At 36.2% G+C, this 15,417-nt stretch overlaps 1 protein-coding gene across 1 annotated transcript in view; it reads left to right on the forward strand.

Annotated features, from left to right (window-relative positions):
- The window catches only part of LOC132544629 (cyclin-dependent kinase-like 5), a 50,542-nt gene that overhangs the window by 31,773 nt on the left and 3,352 nt on the right, over positions 1-15,417 (forward strand). Inside the window, exons 7-15 of the mRNA XM_060208247.1 lie at positions 11-101; positions 490-679; positions 883-963; positions 1,945-2,117; positions 2,419-3,382; positions 3,518-3,649; positions 4,444-4,540; positions 10,486-10,536; positions 13,674-13,697. Coding sequence (XP_060064230.1) covers positions 11-101; positions 490-679; positions 883-963; positions 1,945-2,117; positions 2,419-3,382; positions 3,518-3,649; positions 4,444-4,540; positions 10,486-10,536; positions 13,674-13,697 — 1,803 coding nt within the window. The remainder of the gene's footprint in view (positions 1-10; positions 102-489; positions 680-882; positions 964-1,944; positions 2,118-2,418; positions 3,383-3,517; positions 3,650-4,443; positions 4,541-10,485; positions 10,537-13,673; positions 13,698-15,417) is intronic.

Consider the following 15,417-nt stretch of genomic DNA (forward strand, 5'->3'; position numbering starts at 1 on the left):
CTTGTCACAGGTTTTGCCAGGAGTATAACAGGAGGTCTAGTTGGGGTCTATACAGATTATGTCGCCACAAGATGGTACAGGTCCCCAGAACTACTGCTGGGGTAAGTCTTGTACTCCTGGGGTATGTCTTGTACTCCTTAGAAAAGTCTTGTACTTCAGGGGTAAGTCTGACTCCTCCTTGGATAAGTCTGAGGTGAGTCTGGCAACTCCTCATGTAACACTAATTTATCAGGATCCACCTTGAGTTAACTTAGCTTGTCTTCAAGTAAGTGTGACTTGTCCTCGGTGAGGATAAGTCTGTTAAACTGTGGTAAAAGTTTTCTGGCATACAGAATAGATAAAGGTTAAGTGGATAAAGGTCATGCTTCATCCCTTTTGAAATGCCAAATGGATACAAGAAATCCTGATCAAGGGGTAGAGGGTATGTATACATGTTAGTGAACCTTTACTCACTTGTTTCTTCAAATAAAACACTTTTCAAAATTCCAGGTCAGCATACGGTAAATCTGTGGACGTCTGGTCCATCGGCTGTATAATGGGGGAGCTCTGTGATGGACAACCTCTGTTTCCTGGTGAAAGTGAGATTGACCAACTCTACGTCATTCAGAAGGTCATGGGTCAATTACCCTCAGAACAGATGAACATGTTTTTTCACAACCCTCGTTTTTCTGGCCTGAAGGTAAGTCAGCAGTTATCTATATCAAACTCAACTCTCTGGCTTGAATTGTACAATTATATTGATAGCTACAGGGCTTTAAAGTATGGAGGATAAGTTAGATATTCAGGATTTCTGCAAAACAAAACTACAGACCATACTCCTGGAGCCAGATTTTTTCTGATTTTACAGATGAAAATCTAACTCCTGTGACTTTTTATTTCCAGTTCCCATCAGTGACTAAACCCCAGACACTACAGAAACGTTACCAGGGAGTTCTCAGCAGTGTCTATCTAGACTTTATGGAGGTAATAAACAATGGCTGGAGGGCAGTGATAAGTCTTTATATAATATCTGATGTTTAAAGTATTTAGTTGTTAAATGAGTAGCAGTGTCAGCTTCTTTATCATGCACCGACTAATTTATGAAAACAAATTTCAGTCTTCAGTCTCTCTTCGTTGTTTAGGATTATTTCAGTTGATTTATTGATGATCAGCTTCCCACTGTGTTGTCCACCTTCATTCACCTCTGAACTCTTCTACCTGACCATAGTATTTTCCACTTTTATTCACCTCTGAACCCTTCCACCTGACCATAGTATTGTCCACCTTCATTCACCTCTGAACCCTTCTACCTGACCATAGTGTTGTCCACCTTCATTCACCTCTGAACCCTTCTACCTGACCATAGTATTGTCCACCCTCATTCACCTCTGAACCCTTCTACCTGACCATAGTATTGTCCACCTTCATTCACCTCTGAACCCTTCTACCTGACCATAGTATTGTCCACCCTCATTCACCTCTGAACCCTTCTACCTGACCATAGTGTTGTCCACCTTCATTCACCTCTGAACCCTTCTACCTGACCATAGTATTGTCCACCCTCATTCACCTCTGAACCCTTCTACCTGACCATAGTATTGTCCACCTTCATTCACCTCTGAACCCTTCTACCTGACCATAGTATTGTCCACCCTCATTTTTCTTTGAACAATTCAACCTGACCACAAACTATGTTATCCTCCCACAATTTCTTTTGAACTCTTCCACCTGACCACGAACTTTGTTGTCCTCCAACAATCACCTTTGCAACCTTCCACCTGACCACAAACTTTGTCCTCCAACAATCACCTTTGCAACTTTCCACCTGACCACAAAATTGATTGTCCATCTCGATAATCAGTTTGTTGGTCAAATGGCCTATCATGACATAATTACATCTGAAGTTATCTACCTACACATTGGTAGCCCAAATGTCTGACCAGCTGATCTCTCCCTTCTTGACAGAACACACTGCAGCTGGACCCTACTGACCGCTTCCTTATAGAGGAGTGTATCAACCATCAGGTCTTCCAGACGGAACAGCTTCTCAACCGCACACACAACATTCCGATCAAGTACGCCCGCACCGGCAGCAGCAAGAAACGCAAGAAGGAATTCCCTGACAGTAACATAGACAGGTAGTGATATTGAGTATCACACTATAAGGCCCTAATACTATTGTGATTAGTACTATATCACAAGGCCCTGTGTTGTCATATTAATATGTTGTAACATACTACAGGGCCCTGTGCTGTAAAATCTTCATGAAGTAAAGTCATGTGCTATAATGCTATTTTTCCCCAAAGACAGTATATTTTCTTTAAAGACATCCTTGAGAAATGTTTTTATCTCAGTGATTTTTTAACCTAATTTTTTTTTTTTTTTTTCCTTTGCTTTGAGATATGAATTGCATTATTGACAGTTTTGGTTATTTTGTAGTGAAAATTTAAAGAACCTCCATAAGAGTCGACCTGATACAGGGGTGTCAGAGGAAGCCAAGCCATCCCAGGGTCCTCCACAAGTCCAGAGAGTGATGGCAGCACAGGAGGAAAAGATGGATACCAGTGAGGATAGCTATATACAAATGCCTGTTACTAGTAAATACATCAAACAGGCTAAAAATCTGTCCAAAAGTAATGCTGACAAACTGGCCAGTCAGCAGGAGACTAATAAACAGCCAGTGACACAATCTGTTCAAAGGGAAGCAACTCGTGTTGAGAAATATGACTCTCGCTCACGAACCCCTAAACCTGTGTTAGAGAGAGGAGACACAAAAGGCCAGTCTATAGATAGTGGTGGTCAGTTTGACCGCGAGAAAACTCTGGTGCTTGATAACGGATATAAAATGAGAATGACTGACAAATCAGGTGGTATAGAGGAAGGTATGGCAAGAGGAGGGAGACATAATAGTACCACTAGTGAACGAACAGTGGACACCAACAATAGGTCAGTGTCGAGAACTAGTCAAGAAAGCCGACATCACAGCACGTTTGCCGATTTCCGTAATGCAAATGTGTTGGAAAGTGGGTTACAAAGTGCATCTACATTAACCACTGCCCATAGTCAAACTAGCTCATCTAATATAGACAGTGCATCACCGCGTACAGAAGATCTCGACTCACCCGGATTACATAGCGAATCCAAGTACCTCAAGCGTAAAGACAATGCTAAAGTTGTGCCAGATTTGTCAGGAGAGGCAAAGCCTGTAAAACAATCATACTCCAAAGAAAGTTTGTCGGATTCTCCGACTGCTACGCCTCGTGAAATGAAGGGAGGCAATTCTCAGTATAAATCATCCTCTACCTACACTGTCAACTTACAAGCGCCAAATCATGCCCATAGTCAAGAATCATCAGAAAATTCCAAAGGCCAATTCGGAAGTCCCCAGGTGGAAAGGAAAAAGGCAAGTTGTACTATTTTGATCTGTTTGAAATTAATTGGCCAGATTTTCAAAATGATCTTGTGATTTATTGTTGTAATATTTATATTTGATAAAGCCTGTATTACAAATAGCTGTAATGTTGTATTATGGTTGCAGTTTCTGGATAAAGCTATGCAGGAAGAGTTAAAAAGGATCAAGTCCAGTACTCTCGGCCGCAAGAAGAGCCAGGATAAGATCCATCAGGGATCCTTTATACAAACAATCACTGACAAACTCTCAGATGCCAAAGTGAGTAGTTCCACCTTTCTCTCTGTCCTACATGTCATCATTGATTCATATCTATGCATTATGTCAAATTGTCTGATATGTTTCACTATCTGAAGATTTACTGTCTTAAATCAAACTGTCTAAAGATTTACTGTCTTAAATCTCACTGTCTAAAGACTTAATGTCTTAAATCTCACTGTCTAAAGACTTAATGTCTTAAATCTCACTGTCTAAAGACTTAATGTCTTAAATCAAACTGTCTAAAGATTTACTGTCTTAAATCTCATTGTCTAAAGTCTTAATGTCTTAAATCTCACTGTCTAAAGATTTACTGTCTTAAATCTCATTGTCTAAAGACTTACTGTCTTAGGTGCCACTGTTGTATGTCTCACTATCTGAAGACTTCCTGTTTTAAATCTCACTGTCTAAAGACTTCCTGTCTTAAATCTCACTGTCTAAAGACTTACTGTCTTAAATCTCACTGTCTAAAGACTTACTGTCTTAGGTGCCACTGTTGTATGTCTCACTATCTGAAGACTTCCTGTCTTAAATCTCACTGTCTAAAGACTTACTGTCTTAAATCTCACTGTCTAAAGACTTACTGTCTTAGGTGCCACTGTTGTATGTCTCAATATCTGAAGACTTCCTGTTTTAAATCTCACTGTCTAAAGACTTACTGTCTTAAATCTCACTGTCTTAGGTGCCACTGTTGTATGTCTCAATATCTGAAGACTTACCCAGTAGTCTCACTGTATTAAATATTGCTTTCCAAAGACTCTGGGTATTACTTTACCTATTACTGATGTCTTTTCCAGCTCCAAACAGCAGATTCCAAATATAGGGAGAGCAGCTTCGTCAACTATAATGGAACGAATAAGGCTGTCAACAAACGAAACCGCAATCAATATTATGGTGAGTTGTTTTGGATAGTTGTACATCATGGTCAATACCCAAGGAAACAGTAAGCATCAATCTCAGATATTATTTACATACTTAGATCCATGTGTATAATGATTCAGGTTTCATTCATATGCATGTAATGTTTTTGCATGTTTGTTAAAAGTTGTGTCTTGTGTTAAGAAGCATGACAAATCTGTTTCTATCATGGTTCAACCCTGCTAATAATGTTGACAGAAGGGTCATTCAGGGAGATTTTTTCATATATATATTTTTTTAACACATAAAATATCTTGCCTTGACTATTGTGGAGATGAGATGATTATAAATCATTTCTGACATGAGACACATAAAATTCTTGATTAATACTTGTTAGAGTCATCAGCAGTTTATATCTGTGAAATCATCCTATGTTATGTACCCCAAACCCTCTGTACCAGCAGGATGTCAGGCTTTGGTACTAGATATTTAGTCAGAGTTACATCAAACCTTAACAGTGTATGCCTTACCATACAGAAGACAAGAAGACTTTGATAAGCATTCTATCTACGGCCAGTCCGCGGTCATCCAGGACCGGACGTCAGTCCGCACGGAAACCTCAGCCAAATATCGTCTTCCCTAGTTTAAGATACTTGCATGCTGATGATTATGAGGAAGAGCAACCCAATAATGATAACAGTAATATTTTTGGTCCCTTATTTATGTTTTATATATCTGGCAATGGCAGTATCCCCGCTATTAATGTAGACGTGCATTAGCTTTTTTGAACATTTACTGTAATTTATGATTCAGTTATTTTCTTTAATTTGTTCCAAACAATTGTATTAATTTAATATGAATTAAATTTTTGGGTTATGGATAATATTTTCTATATTACTAGATGTGACTCCCAATTACATTCTGATTAATTTTAGCTTTTTGTGACCAAGCTATGGAATTGTCAAATATTTTTAACAATCTATACTTGGTGATGGTAATTTCTTTCTATTAATCTTCATTTTATAACAGTAAACCAGTATCTGAAGCCTTGGAAGGAATTTTATCAGGGAAATATGTTACTGCCTTTTTACCTGGATATATCTAAAATCAAATTAGATATACTGTTCTGTAATGAGAATGATGTTGTCAAGTTCAGCTCCTACCTGATCTTTTTATTTTTAGCTCCCAAGAGTGACAGTGTTTCAATGTTGACTTTTCTTTTTACTTTTTTTTCCCTTTATTATTTTTTTTTCTCTTATGGACTTTTTTCCCCCATCCTCACTGCAAAGTGTTTAGTGTAAATTTTAGAGATTCTGTAGAAAAGAGAGATCAGATGTGGTGGGATCTTTTACTGGTTGTGTTATAAGAACTTCTATTCTATTGAGATAACCAACCTGAAGAAAATGTTTCAAATTAGAGGTAATCACTCTGTGTAGTAAGGGAGGTAATCACTCTTATTGTTATAAGGGAGGTAATCACTCTGTGTAGTAAGGGAGGTAATCACTCTTATTGTTATAAGGGAGGTAATCACTCTGTGTAGTAAGGGAGGTAATCACTCTCATTGTTATAAGGGAGGTAATCACTCTCATGGTTATAAGGGAGGACATCACTCATTGTTATAAGGGAGGTAATCACTCTCATGGTTATAAGGGAGGTAATCACTCTCATTGTTATAAGGGAGGACATCACTCATTGTTATAAGGTAGCAGTAAACAGTTAATTTGCATTTTTCCTGAAATTATTTGTCATGTTTGAGATATACAGGTATAGCAGATTGGTTATGGAAAATGCATCATTACATGTATATATATTTATAAACTATATAACAATTACATTAACAGTAGAGAGATGAAATTTGTGTAAAAAAAAATTTCCTCTGATTTCTGACATTTGATTGTCATGGTTACCTACTGAAAAAATGCTAAAAATGCAAAAATACTGCTAATTCCAACCCAACACTACAACTTTCTAGGAGAAATTTAATTCTAAACACCTATCTTACAATCAACAACACTGTCATGGTAACAAAGTACTTACATTTCAGCAAATTCCAACTCGGAAATTCTTCATAACATGACCACATGTGAACACTATGAAAATTTCACTTCCTGTAAAGCTAGTTTTTGGTGCGTAGACACAGATTCGAGACTGCCCAAATAGTAATCTCCAACACAAAGCTAAAATATTATCCTGAAAAAAATGAAACCCCACATTGTCCACTTTAACATGACAGAACCAATTTTAGCAAGGATTTTTTTTTTCATTTTTAATTAAAACCTTTATAATGGGGTAATCTAATGAGCAAAAAAATCACCCATGGCCACAACGAGAAACTGTGTACTGCTACCTAAGGGAGGACATCACTCATTGTTATAAGGGAGGTAATCACTCTCATTGTTAGGTAGCAGTAAACAGTTAATTTGCATTTTTCCTGAAATTATTTGTCATGTTTGAGATATACAGGTATAGCAGATTGGTTATGAAAAATACATCATTACATGTATATATATTTATAAACTGTATAACAATTACATTAACAGTAGAGAGATGAAATTTGTGTAAAAAAAAAAATTCCTCTGATTTCTGACATTTGATTGTCATGGTTACCTACTGAAAAAATGCTAAAAATGCAAAAATACTGCTAATTCCAATCCAACACTACAACTTTCTAGGAGAAATTTAATTCTAATCACCTATCTTACAATCAACAACACTGTCGTGGTAACAAAGTACTTACATTTCAGCAAATTCCAACTCGGAAATTCTTCATAACATGACCACATGTAAACACTATGAAAATTTCACTTCCTGTAAAGCTAGTTTTTGGTGCGTAGACACAGATTCGAGACTGCCCAAATAGTAATCTCCAACACAAAGCTAAAATATTATCCTGAAAAAAATGAAACCCCACATTGTCCACTTTAACATGACAGGACCAATTTTAGCAAGGATTTTTTTTTTCATTTTTAATTAAAACCTTTATAATGGGGTAATCTAATGAGCAAAAAAATCACCCATGGCCACACCGAGAAACTGTGTACTGCTACCTTATACATCACAATTAGTTTTTTTAATTTCATTAAAATCCCTCTGAGTGTCTAGAAAATGATCACACGAACAAAACAATATATCGCTTTACTGTGTATCTTGAATAGCTATCGAGTAATATGGATTTTCCCGCATGGTGTGTTTTGACCAATTCTGCTCTCAAATTAGGAAGAAAGGGAGGTAATTTGAAAAATTAAAACCTCAATAAGTCTTAAATTTACTTGAATAAAGTTGCAATTGAAACTGAATCAAGTAGTTTGTGCTTCTGTGAATTTAGATAACTGAAAAGCAGATTGATACTACATATATAAAGTCTTATGTTATGACGTCATGGTAACAGCTGATGTCATCAGTACTATGACGTCATCAATTGCTAATGATGGCTTCACCAATGCACTGTGATGTCATAGTGAAGGCTAGAAATCCAACAAAAACTTCAAATTAGCATCTGACACATTTCTCGAAAGTAATTAACAGTGATATGACATAAGATATTCTTAAATGTCATGTGTATGACATCACAAACACCTATGCTTACTGCCCCCCACCCTTCTTCAAGTGTAATATTAGAAACCCTATTACATTGCAATATTGTTCGAAAAATAGTCTTTTTTACAGCAGTAACTATGGAAATGTAATTTTATGACAATATTAACATGATTGTATGCCCAATCTATGAGAAATACACACACATTATTGAGTAAAAATCATCAAAACAGAGAATTTATCCAAAATTCAAAAACTCATACTTTCCTTCTTAGTTACTATGGATACCACACCTTAAACTATTGGAATTGCCCTATAATGCAGTCTAAATACATTCTAAGGTTGTTACTGACTTATTTCATACCTGTTACCTACTGTAGAACAGTTTTCAAACTGATACCAAGCCTTTTGAAAACAGCTGAAATTCTCACCCACAAGAGCACCCAAATTACCTCCCTTTATGCACCCCTGATGAAATTAAAATAAAATCATTATGAACAAGTTTCAGTGTGTTTTTTATGTATTTATAGCAATTATGGAAAGGATTAAACTTAATTAAACATAGTAAAGCACATTTTAAATAGATTAATTTTTTTTAATGTGCTATAAGGTAGCAGTAAACAGTTAATTTGCATTTTTCCTGAAATTATTTGTCATGTTTGAGATATACAGGTATAGCAGATTGGTTATGAAAAATACATCATTACATGTATATATATTTATAAACTGTATAACAATTACATTAACAGTAGAGAGATGAAATTTGTGTAAAAAAAAAAATTCCTCTGATTTCTGACATTTGATTGTCATGGTTACCTACTGAAAAAATGCTAAAAATGCAAAAATACTGCTAATTCCAATCCAACACTACAACTTTCTAGGAGAAATTTAATTCTAATCACCTATCTTACAATCAACAACACTGTCGTGGTAACAAAGTACTTACATTTCAGCAAATTCCAACTCGGAAATTCTTCATAACATGACCACATGTAAACACTATGAAAATTTCACTTCCTGTAAAGCTAGTTTTTGGTGCGTAGACACAGATTCGAGACTGCCCAAATAGTAATCTCCAACACAAAGCTAAAATATTATCCTGAAAAAAATGAAACCCCACATTGTCCACTTTAACATGACAGGACCAATTTTAGCAAGGATTTTTTTTTCATTTTTAATTAAAACCTTTATAATGGGGTAATCTAATGAGCAAAAAAATCACCCATGGCCACACCGAGAAACTGTGTACTGCTACCTTATAAGGGACTACATCACTCTCATTGTTATAAGGGAGGTTATCAGTGTTGTGATGGATCACCCTCGTTGTGGTAAGGGGTAATCACTCTCGCTTGACTAGTAGAGCTTAGATAAGCATGTTATCACACATGCTGCTTTTATCTCCTTTAGTCATGTTGATGTTGTTAAAGATATTTAGTAACCTATGTAAAAATTTTGTTTTATATTTCTACTCTGAAATGTGTGGTTTTTAATGTGATATACTATAATTAGTCTGATTGAGATGAAAGTTCGGATATCAGCAGTGTACTGTGTGGAACAGGTAAAGGAACCCAATGCAACAACTGTCTCTACTTTGGAAATGTAAAATATTTCATTTATTTTAAATTATGCCACTGCGTAAAATACCATGACATGGTCTCAATGAGAAGATTCAGGGTTGATCAACTAATTTTTTCCAGAGTTACAGAAAAAATAGATCTCATTTCTCATTTTCTCAGTGATGGTTTAAGGGGATGTTGAATTGAAATTTGACTTTTAGTTATATTATGAGAAGATACAGGACAGCTCTTATTTTGTTGGAAGGAGGATTTGTGTCACACCTAACACATTTAGTTTATGCTATCTATCAGTACAGGAAAAGGGGACATTGCCTATAAAAGACCAGACTTCACACTCCAATCTCAAACTATTGATACAACAGAAAAACCAGCAACACCTTAAGACTGAGATCTGTATGTAGTTACATGTTAGTTACACATTCAGACTTAGATCTGTATGTAGTTACATGTTAGTTACACATTCAGACTTAGATCTGTATGTAGTTACATGTTAGTTACACATTCAGACTGAGATCTGTATGTTATTACATGCCAGTAATACATTAAGACAGATCTGTATGTAGTTACCTGCCAGTAATACATTAAAACTGATCTGTATGTAGTTACATGCCAGTAATACATTAGACAAACTCTCGTGTAATTGTGCAAATTTTAAGGGCTATTTATTTGTATTTACAAAGCATGATAATGAGAGATTTTATCAGATATTTGGCTTAGGAATTTTAAGGTATTGTACAATATAATCTAGTTTACCAGTTGTAGTTAGAATCTGAAATAACCTGCATGTTACAATGTAAAAATGTTGTGTTACATGTAAGTGTAAACATATTGTATGAGTGTGAAATAAATGTTGTATATATTCATTGACAGACGGGAGCGTGACTGCACGAGAACGTTTGGGTAGCTACAGTCCTACCCCAGGTATATTGCCACACTCCTTTGTGACCTATGACCTGCACTGTTTGTTGTGTGTAGTTATCAGTGTGTTTGTAGATGTCCACAGTTTTTCATTGCTGCCTTTAAGCCAGCTTTTATTGATAATGGGTTAAAACTCTATTTTGGAGAGGTTGCATATGCTTTGATTGAGAGCACTATGATTTCCTTGCACTGTGTGTGATTAACTATTTCTTGTCTGGTTATTTCTAGCTGCTTCTCAAGGTTCCTTCTTTCCTCAGTGATCAGAAGTGTCCCTCTCTTATTATGTGATCAGAAGTGTCCCTCTCTTATTGTGTAACCAGAAATGTCCCTCTCTTATTATGTGATCAGAAATGTCCCTCTCTAATTGTGTGATCAGAAATGTCCCTTTCTTACTGTGTGACCAGAAACGTCCCTTTCTTACTGTGTGACCAGAAACGTCCCTTTCTTATTGTGTGATCAGAAATGTCCCTCTCTAATTGTGTGATCAGAAATGTCCCTTTCTTACTGTGTGACCAGAAACGTCCCTTTCTTACTGTGTGACCAGAAACGTCCCTTTCTTACTGTGTGACCAGAAACGTCCCTTTCTTATTGTGTGATCAGAAATGCCCACACCTTTCTTGTGTGATCATAAACATCCCTATCTTATCTGAGTGATGGGAAACTTCTTATTTTTACTTGTGTGTTCAGAGACATTCTAATGACACTCACTGCTGTTTGTTTATAATCAAATTGATGAATAAGCAAAACTACACATCAGGGTAAATAACCTTTTTATACCTAGTCTCCTGCTTCAATGCATTTGATCTAATTTTGTACTTTTTACTGTTTGTATAAAACTGTGGGAAATCTTTCTCTGCTGTGCTATGTTTAAGCTTACAAATATGTATCTTATTGAAGTGTGATCAGATTTAGCTCCTCTGTCTGACGGTTGTTCAGATTTAGCCCCCCTGCCTGAATTTTTTTCAAGATTTAGCTCCCCTGCCAAAAGTTTGCTCAGATTTAGCTCTGCCTCCCCTGCCTGAAATTTCGTCCAAATTTAGCTCCCCTGTCTGAAATTTTGTTCAGATTTAGCTCCCCTACCCGAATGTTGCTCAGATTTAACTCCCCAGCCTGATGACTGTTCACATTTAGCTCACCTGTTTCAAGGCTGTTCAGATTTTGCTATTGGCGCTAATACAAACCAAATGTCTTTGTTACTTTATCTGCTTTTTTTACTTTGAATTAATCAAACATTTGTATATTCAAGATGTCTGGGGTCATATTGGTAGTAACATGCTAGGACAAACCAGGCTATGATATATTTCTTGGAATAAACCAGACCTTTTTTCATTACATGTATACTTAGCCTGTTGCCTACAGTGATCTGTGATATAGGGCTGTCAAGTTTTTTCAAGTCAGTGACCATGACTGTTGTAGTGTCTCAGGAACCTTGTTTTCAGATCAAAAGAATAAAGCCTGTTGATCAGAAGCGAGGAAGCTGGGGTTGACTCCTAAAGTCTCTAGAATTCTCGAAGAAGTACCCTGAAATACTTATAAGTCAGTATGAATAAGATTAAGATATGATATCAAGATTCTTTGGCCTCTATCATCATATGGTGAACTGTTCGAATTCCATTCATCTATTGTACATGGTCCATCCCTCTGATCTTGAACAGTTATTGTTGGCACAATTTCTGGAGAAGTACGAGATGGATCATTTTCAAATTTCATATATAGCATCCTATTGGTCTAATTTGTGACTAATCCAAACAAACAGAATGGCCCATGAGCTTCAATCTAAGATTCTGACAACAATAATTTGTTATTGCTATTTCTTAATAGAGAAGTACTGGTTGGATCATTCTCAAATTGATCTTGGATTTTATCTATGAAAATTTTGTTATCTTTATTTCTTAGGATTGTTATCAGATTTTATACAAAGCTTCCCTTTGGTCTCTAGTTGTACCCTTTGATTTTAAGACTGATCAGAGAAACAGAATTCCTGACAGGTTTGATTTTGACAATTAAAGTTTGTTATTGTTATTTAATAAGGAATACTGGATGGATCTTTTTCAAATCTTAAATATAGTTCCCCTTTATACCTAGGTCAACAGAAGGCCATTTTGGATTTTAAAAAAAATAAAAAAAATAATCTCTGTTTCTTAAGAAGACCCTTCAAAATACATTAAGTGAGAGATGGAACAAAGGAATGGTTAACTGTAATGCTTATTCTGTGTTGTGTTACCCTGGTAATTGTTGTATCAAGTTTGTTTGAATGTACATCGTATTTGACATTGACTCAGTTTGGCAGTCACAGACTCAGATGTGAGATGTTTGCCCCTATTTAGGTAAGCAATCATAGACCAAGAAGGACTCTCTGTCAAATCTGCTTATCTGCAACATATCTACAACATATCTACAACTTTGTGATTTCTTTCACTTGCTTTTGATTGGTTGTATGCAGCCATAGAAATGACAAGCTTCTGAGGGCCCCTGTTACTGTGGTAACTTCTAGCTGGACACTACAACATTGTCTGTATAATGTCAGATAGAATTACTGATACAGGGACCTCAGGTAGCTTAACAAATTTACGCATTTATTAATTCTGATTCCAAACTTTGTATGTTTTTTTAATTCATTTTCACTAGTATATCATATACGTGACTTCTCTGTCAGTACCAAAGAATTCTGTCAGTACTGACTCTATTATGCAAAGGATGCTTTACACTTTAAACTGTGCACTTTTTCAGAATAAAGAGGGCATTCAGAATAAAGAGGGCATTTTTCTGTAACCCCAACGAGACATAATTTACCAAGGACTGACAATACCTTGTCAGTGAGCCTTGTCAGACCTCTTCCTACAGTTTGCCATGTACACCTATTAACTGGTATTAACTAAAAGTACAATGAATTTTATGTAACTGATATTGCAAACTATTAATGTATATGTTTCAGTGTTTTAGGATTATGTATATAAACAGTATTTATAACATATAAAGTATAGCAACAGGTCCTTATACCATTTAAAAATTTAGGGGAGAAAACACTAGATTGGTGATCCCAACCATTCCTTACCCCGGTCCTATAACTGTACACCAGTCCTATACCTAACAAATGTCCCTGTTGTCAATGCTGTCCTTATGTTGTGTTTATATTTCAGGATCCCTGATGCTTAGTGTTGTTGGTAACTATCATTGCTTCCCCTAGATAAATGTAGATCACATTAGAGGCAATTAGGACTCACAGGATATCTTTCATATATATCAACATTAGTTCATTTAAAGTATTTCTTTTTCAAATACACATATGCAGATGGTAGACATATGTGGTTTTACCTGAAGTTTACATTGGTGATATTACCTGTAATGTAAAGATGTGGTGTTATCTGTAATCTAGTTGTGTGATGTTACCTGGATTGTACAGGTGTGATGTTACCTTTAGTGTACAGGTGTGATGTCACCTGTTATGTACATGTGTGATGTTGACCGTAATGTAAAGGTGTGATGTTACCTGTAGCATATGAGTGTGATATTACCTGTAGCGGACAAGTGTGATGATACCTGTTATGTACAGGGGTGATGTTACCTGTAGCGAACAAGTGTGATGTTACCTGTTATGTACAGGTGTGATATTACCTATTATGTACAGGTGTGATATTACCTATTATGTACAGGTGTGATATTACCTGTTATGTACAGGTGTGATGTTACCTGTTGTGTACAGATGTGATGGTACCTGTTATGTACAGGTGTGATGTAACCTGTTATGTACAGGTGTGATGTTCCTGTTATGTACAGGTATGATGGTACCTGTTATTTACAAGTGTGATGTTACCTGTTGTGTACAGGTGTGATGTTACCTGTTATGTACAGGTGTGATGTTACCTGTTATGTACAGGTGTGATATTACCTATTATGTACAGGTGTGATGTTACCTGTTGTGTACAGATGTGATGGTACCTGTTGTGTACAGGTATGTTGGTACCTGTTATGTACAGATGTGATGGTACCTGTTGTGTACAGGTGTGATGTTCCTGTTGTGTACAGGTGTGACGTTCCTGTTATGTACAGGTATGATGGTACCTGTTATTTACAGGTGTGATATTACCTATTATGTACAGGTGTGATATTATCTGTGATGTACAGGTGTGATGTCACCTGTTGTGTGATATTACCTGTTATGTACAGGTATGATGGTACCTGTTATTTACAAGTGTGATGTTACCTGTTGTGTACAGGTGTGATGTTACCTGTTATGTACAGGTGTGATGTCACCTGTTGTGTGATATTACCTGTTATGTACAGGTATGATGGTACCTGTTATTTACAGGTGTGATATTACCTATTATGTACAGGTTTGATGTTACCTGTTATGTACAGGTGTGATGTCACCTGTTATTTACAGGTGTGATATTACCTGTTATGTACAGGTGTGATGTTACCTATTATGTACAGGTATGATGATACCTGTTATTTACAGGTGTGGTATTACCTGTTATGTACAGGTATGATATTACCTGTAATTTACAGGTGTGATGTTACCTGTTATGTACAGGTATGATGTTACCTGGTATGTACAGGTGTGATATTACCTGTAATGTACAGGTGTGATGTTACCTTTTATGTACAGGTATGATATTACCTGTTATGTACAGGTGTGATATTACCTATACTGTACAGGTGTAATATTACCTGTTAAGTACAGGTATGATGTTACCTGGTATGTACAGGTGTGATATTACCTGTAATGTACAGGTGTGATATTACCTATACTGTACAGGTGTAATATTACCTGTTATGTACAGATGTGATGGTACCTGTTATGTACAGGTGTAATATTACCTGTTATGTACAGGTGTAAAAGTACCTATAATGTACAGGTATGCTGGTACCTGTTGTTTACAG

This window comes from Ylistrum balloti, unplaced genomic scaffold (genome assembly GCF_031769215.1).
Source record: "Ylistrum balloti isolate Yb309-2 unplaced genomic scaffold, AGI_CSIRO_Ybal_v1 Utg369804, whole genome shotgun sequence".
Classification (NCBI taxonomy): Eukaryota; Metazoa; Mollusca; class Bivalvia; order Pectinida; family Pectinidae; genus Ylistrum; species Ylistrum balloti.